The sequence below is a fragment of the Dromiciops gliroides genome, chromosome 1 (genome assembly GCF_019393635.1).
Source record: "Dromiciops gliroides isolate mDroGli1 chromosome 1, mDroGli1.pri, whole genome shotgun sequence".
NCBI lineage: Eukaryota > Metazoa > Chordata > Mammalia > Microbiotheria > Microbiotheriidae > Dromiciops > Dromiciops gliroides.
The window spans coordinates 621277557-621284322 of NC_057861.1; the positions used below are offsets into that span (position 1 = coordinate 621277557).

At 43.1% G+C, this 6766-nt stretch overlaps 1 protein-coding gene across 2 annotated transcripts in view; it reads left to right on the forward strand.

Moving 5' to 3' along the window:
- Positions 1 to 5851, forward strand: part of SRL (sarcalumenin) — a 70111-nt gene extending 64260 nt beyond the window's left edge. The window contains exon 6 of one of the 2 annotated variants that reach the window (XM_043976775.1): positions 603 to 5838. In XM_043976775.1, the coding sequence (XP_043832710.1) occupies positions 603 to 1414 (812 nt within the window). In that variant the 3' untranslated portion in view covers positions 1415 to 5838. Of the gene's footprint in view, positions 1 to 602 lie in introns of both variants that reach the window. The other variant, XM_043976774.1, reaches the window with a different exon arrangement.
- Positions 5852 to 6766: the final 915 nt, after the last annotated feature.

Sequence of the window (6766 nt, forward strand, 5' to 3'; positions counted from 1 at the left end):
GGACCATGGGCAGATATGAGTTCCTGAATCTGGTACTTGTGGGGATAAGTGATTAGGTGATATACTTCACACTACTGAGTGTAACTCATCTACCCAAGTGACCCAAGGATGTGGTCATTGTATAAGTGAGAGGACAAAGTCATCTTCTTTTAGGTCCTCTTTCCAGGTCTCCAGCTTCTACCTCCCACATCAAAGTCATTGCCCATGCCTTCTCCACCCTACTGCACGTTCAGAGGCCAGAAAGATCTTTGCTTAAAAATAATATTTACCTCCCAAGGAATCTGTTTAATTTGTCAACCTAGAGCCTAGAAGAACAGCTGAATAGAAGCTTGAACGCTCTTAACTCAGGATGAATACTCTATATTAGAGACTTAGGATTTGGTCAAAATTGGAAGTAGTTCTTCTAGGCCTCTCCCACTAGAGGGCAAAAGTCAATGGTATAAAAGAAGGAGTTAGAGACATGCATATAGGTTGTTGCAAAACTGTTTAAAAACCTAGAGGATGCTAAATGCTCTCATTTTTACAGATTAGTATAGTAAGGAGGTTCAAGGTGCTGAAGAGAATGCTAGCTTAATTTCACCTTTTGCTTCTTTCTTCCAAAGGTTACCCATTCAATGATGTGTGCCAGTGGTTCATTGACCGAGCTGATCTTATTTTTGTTGTCTTTGACCCAACCAAATTAGATGTGGGTCTGGAGCTGGAGATGCTCTTTCGCCAACTAAAAGGCCGTGAATCCCAAATAAGAATAATATTGAACAAAGCTGACAATCTGGCTACCCAGATGCTCATGCGAGTTTATGGTGCCCTCTTTTGGAGCTTGGCCCCTCTCATTAATGTCACAGAACCCCCAAGAGTTTATGTCAGCTCCTTTTGGCCCCAGGACTATAAGCCTGACACCCACCGGGAGCTATTCCTCAAAGAAGAAATCTCTCTCTTGGAAGATTTGAACCAGGTGATTGAGAACAGGATGGAGAATAAGATTGCCTTCATCCGTCAGCATGCTATCCGGGTACGAATTCATGCTCTCTTGGTTGACCGCTATTTGCAGACCTACAAGGACAAAATGACCTTCTTTAGTGATGGAGAGTTGGTCTTCAAGGACATTGTGGAGGATCCAGATAAGTTCTACATCTTCAAGACCATTCTGGCAAAGACCAACGTCAGCAAGTTTGACCTCCCCAACCGTGAGGCCTATAAGGACTTCTTTGGTATCAATCCTATCTCCAGTTTCAAGCTTCTCTCTCAGCAGTGCTCCTACATGGGAGGATGCTTTCTGGAGAAGATTGAACGGGCCATCACCCATGAGCTTCCCAGTCTCTTGGGAAGCATTGGATTGGGGAAGAATCCGGGTGCTCTCAACTGCGACAAAACAGGGTGTGGTGAAACCCCAAAGAACCGCTATAGGAAACCTTAATGATGTGGAATTTAACTGGTTCTTGTGTTTCTATTGGTGAATGAGCTTGTGTCTTATGTGTATGAGAAGCCCCGGTTTATTAACCCTTTGAGCCAAACTGGCAAGAGCTATTGTACAATGGAGGGCTTGGAGTTCATGGAGGCCAATTGTGGGGGAATGTGCAAGGGCCTAGTAAAGAGAATGGAAACTGTGAATTATAGACCTTTTTGTATTTGCTATTTCAATTAGGAGGCCCCATTTTCCCTATGAGCAAAAGCAGAAAAACGTCAAATAGGGTATAGTTGCTTTCCCTTGGCACTGACTTGGAGGGTCAAAGGACAGTTTGCATACACTGAAAAAAAAAGTTGGGATTCAAATACAGTAGGGTTATTAAGATTCCCTTTCCTGAAAAACTTGGGAAAGAGTGAGGATAGAAGCTAGAGAAGGGGATCCATGACCAGAAACCTTCCCCCCAAGCCAACTCCAGGACTTGACTCGAAGGTCAGATACTGGTTTTATTTTCTCTATCCTGACCTTTTCATCATCAGTCTTAAAATTCAGAAGGAATATCATCCTTTTTCTGGCAACAGGAAGTATAGATACCTGGTGATCAACTTTTGGGTTGGCTATGGGCAGGAGGAGGACATTCAGGGTCTGACCCCTTAAGGAGTTTGAATACAAGGATTGATTTCGTGTTCAAACCCAACTCCAGAGCCTGTTATCTTCTTCCTTTGGGCCCTTCATTCACAGATTCTTTGGGCACCTCATAAGGAAATAGGAGCTCCCCAGGGTAGTTGGGGATTAGATCATCCCTTCCTCAGGGACAAACTGCTTCTCAGTACAGCCCACCACCCAAGCCCACTGTGAAACCTAGTTTTTCTATCTCACTAAAGGAGAGAATAGGCATTCAGTGTATGCAAATAGTTTGCTTCATGCCATTCTTGTACTACCAGTCAAGCAAAGGCATGAGTAGAGCTCAGAGGGTTAATAGGTTTGCAGTGTGTCCTTGTCTATTGCATGTTTTGGAAGAGACAGCTAACTGAGGCCCATAGGCCTCCAAGAGGATGGCAGGGGTTATGTTTCTTCTCCATTAAGGACTTTTCTTTGGATTTATCTCTTGTAAGTTTTGGAGGAGACAAACTCTGTGCTCTATCTGTGGGGGCTGTTGGGGGAAGAGTGATGTCTTCTGTGTGGTAGTTTCTCTGTCTTTCTTTTGTCCTGCCCTCCACACCCCCTGATGTACCAACATCCCAAGTTAGGAATGATTTCCATTGACTTAGAAAGCAATCAGAGTCAGAACCAATTCCAGCTCTTCATTCATCTCAATAGCAGCTTCATGCTGATGTCCAGTTACAGCCAGCATGTGACAGTGCACGTGGGAAAGCCATGGGCTATGGATAGAAATGTGTGTATAAATCTTCGTGTGCATGTGTGTGTGATGATGGACATAATCATAGAGTAGAGGATGTATAGACAGACATTTTTTGTTGAGAAAATACTGCCGATTGGCCCCAAGGACATCAAAGGGCTGAGGTAGAGAGGAGGGTCAGCTTTTAGAGCAGAAGGAAGAAGCCCTTAGGTGAGATAATATTTCGGGTGGTAAGAGATGCATGGAAATGCTGGGGACCTGTCATGTGGACCATCCTGCAAAATCAATGGGCCAGCCCTGATACTGGGGCAGATAATGGGGTTTTCCCTGCCTCCAAGTCAGAGTTCACCTACACTAGAGGAAAGAGGGGGAAAAAGGTACCCTGGGCCAGAAAGGGAAGATGGAGAAGGTGAGACAATGGAAGCAATGTGGTACTAGCTCTGGAGCCAGATGAACTAGATTCAAATTCTGCCTCAGATGCTGACCACCTGTGTGACCTTGAGCAAATGATTTAACTTGCCTGGGACTCAGCTTCATTATGTGGAAAAATAGGGTATTGGAGTGGATGGCCTCAGAGGTCTCTTTGAAAGATCTGGGAGAACAGCCACTGTGGGAGTGGTGCCTTCTCAAAGGGGTATCTCAGGAGTAGCTATATTGCTTTTGGCTTTTCCAGGGCATGGTGGTATGAAAGGAGGTTGAAATGATTCCAAAGAAAAATTTCTAAAGTCCCTAAGAACTTGGCTCTACACAATTCCCCAGTAGTCATCTAGTCAGCCTACCTGGAGGTGATAGTCTTAGGGTTGGAATTGAGGACAGGAGCTAAGAGACAGTGGAAGAAGGGCAGGGAAAATGCCTGGTAGAGGGTGGACCAGAAAGGAGGTCCCTGCTCAGCCCAAAATGGATACAGCCAGCCAAAAAAGCAGGCAGGCCAATGTCTAGGGCCATCTAGAGGGCCTGCTGTGAAAAGACAAATGGTGATTCAGAACGAAGAGAAAGTTTGGTGTTTGCCCTAGATTTTCTTCTCATACTTCTCTATTCTTACTTCCTCCTTCCTCAATGAGTCCTTTTCCTCTCTATCTTACATTCACAGGAAACTTCACAATGTAACAGTTTTATTCATTATGGAAACTGAGGCAAAAAAATGGCAGAACTGTCTAGGCCTTGTCATAGATGTGAATGTCACTGTTGCTCCTTTTTTTTTGGTAGAATAAGGCTAATAATAAATTCCTACACTATTTATACTTCCAAGGGCTACATGATCAATGTGTTCTTTTATGTCTTTCTCCCCCACATAATTCCTGCCTTTTATTTTTCCTTTATTCCACTCTTTTCTGTTCTTTTTCTCCTACCTTTTCTTTGTATTCTGTCCCTCTCCTATCAGGACATTTAATCAGTCACTACATATTTATGGAGTACTTACTGGATACTTGGTACACTGCTAGGCACTGGGCAATGGGAGGAGGCTGGGCTTTAAATAAAGTTTTAACCCTTCTTTGGGTGTTGGGGAACAGAGAAATCTGTAAGTACCTCCTGATACCCAGCTTCTCTCCAAATCTTGCCCTTTTGCAATGCTTATTCATTCAATTCCACATAACAAATATTTATTAGGCAACTACTATGCATAAGGCACCTCTTCTTCCCTATTGCATGGATTGTTGGTAGGACACAGAATCACACAGTTCTTAGATCATCTTCAAAAATTAATTTCGCTGTTTTATTTGATATATGATTTTTGTCTAAAAACCAGCCAGTTGACATGGTACTAGAGGAACTGAACCAAATGGAAGAATAAGAGAAAGATCTCCCACTCATTGGGTGAATCCTCTGAAGGGGATTGATAGAACGACAATGATGAGAACTATACGGGATGAGAAGGTGTGGAGAGGCTGTGATTTGCAACCACCATTCTTCACATAGATGAAGTGTGTGGGAGACATAGATAGATGCTGTTTTGCTGATTACATTCAGGGAAAAGCTTTAGTTGGGTGCTTAGCACCTTGTATCTTCTGATGACAGTCCAGGAGGGTTATTAATTTCCTTTTGGAAAAGGGGGTCTGGTGTGTTTATTCCTAAATTACTGGGTTGCTTGTGTAGAAATGTCAGTGGATAGGCCCAGCTCTCAGCAGAATTGTGAATTCAACAGTTTGTGTTTAGGAAACCTCTCTTCCCCCCTCCCCCCCCCCCACTTTCTCCCCTCTTGGTTCCACCTTATCAGTTGCCTATTCTGTATGACAATTCTCCTGGCCCTGCTTTCTGCTAGCTAATTCCTAACTAGGATGTTAGCTGATATTTTTTAGGTGTTCCACTTCCTTGGGACATTTTGCATTCTAGTAGCTTGAAAAAGGCTTCCAGACCAAAAGGAATTAATTTCTAATGGTAGAATTTCAGGCACTGTGATAGGTTGGGGAAGAGACTTCTGGGAAGAGAACCTGCCCCAAATACCTCAAATCATACCCACTAGGCAGTCACCCACTCTTCCCTATACCTAAGGTAAGCCCTTCTAGTGGTAACTATGTGCAGCTGAGTTAGAAGTTCCTGCCTATGGTGGTAACATGTGAAGACATCATTTCCCATTGACTGCCTCAGGAGGTAATTATCCTAAGCCATACTATGAAGAGTCTGGCTTTTTTTTTTTAATTTTAAAGAATTAGCCTGTGATCCATGGTCCTAAATTCTTTTGTCAGTGGTGTTTGGGCAAGAATCCCATTTTGCTCCATCCCAAGAGAGACACCTAGAAAGCTGTAGAGGAAAGAGCATTGGATTTGAAGTGAGAAGACCTGAGTTCAAATCCTGGCTCTGCAACTTGTTCTCTCTATAACCTTGGGCAACTCATTTTACCTCTAGGGGACTCAGTTTCTTTATCTATAAAATGAGGGGGGCGGATTAGATAGTCTCTAAGATCCTTTTCAGCTTCAAATCCTATGATCCATGATGGACTGGGGTAAAGTCATAGTATTTTACCGATATTGTGTATGACAGCCACTTAAATAAAACTACTTATTTGGCAAACCCACATGTGTCATGTGTCTATCTTTCTAGAAAGCAAGGCCAACATTTAAAAAATACATGTGACATACATGCAGGGCTATTGGGAAGGTCTCTGCTTCTCTCCTCCTTCCCTCCCACCTCCCCCAACCCGATACCTTCCTTCTTACTCCCTTAAAGAAGCTGAGAGTGTTTAAATGATGTGCCTGTCATTCCCCAAGTTAGAGGAAGAGCTGGGATGACGACCTAAGTTTCCTGATTTCTAGTTAATAGCTCATTCCATCACAGCATCATTCTGCTAGTTTGTGTCTACCATCTTTTTTTTTTTTTTTAAAGGTAAATCCTCAGGGCAGCTAGGTGGTGCAGTGGATAGAGCACCGACCCTGACCCTAAGTGACCCTGGGCAAGTCACTTAACCCCAATTGCCTCAAAAAAAAAGAAAAGAAAAAAAAAGGCAAATCCTCTTAGGAAGGGCAATGCATGAGGGAATTTTAGCCCCTTTCCTGAGAATATGTTTTGATAGGAAAAGAATAGGAGAACAGTGAAGTGAGACTAGAACAGAAAAGGGGCATCAGGGCCCACAAATAAATTTCTCAGGGCTTCCCAATTTTCCTTAGTGCTGCAGGTGAGAAGAAGGCTATGTCCCAACTGCCATTGCTCAGGAAGGAAGGAAAATTGCATTTTGTAGATTTTGCTGGTTCTTGTAGAAGCCATACTGTGGGCCTGAGGGAGGAAAATAAAAAGAACCCACTAATGTAATTACCATTGCTATTCATCTGGTGATTTAAAATTTGCAAAATACTCTCCATACCTTGTATCATTTGACCCTCACAATAGAGGATGTAGGCACTAGAGGTATTATGACTCCTACTTTACATTTGAAGAAACTAAGGCACAAAATAGTGATTTGCCCTTGGCCACATAGCTAGGCAGGAAATGAGCTCAGGTTTTCTTGATTCCAAGTCACCCACATATCCACAATGCCACATTGCCTTCATTAATTGTTTTTTTGCTTAGGG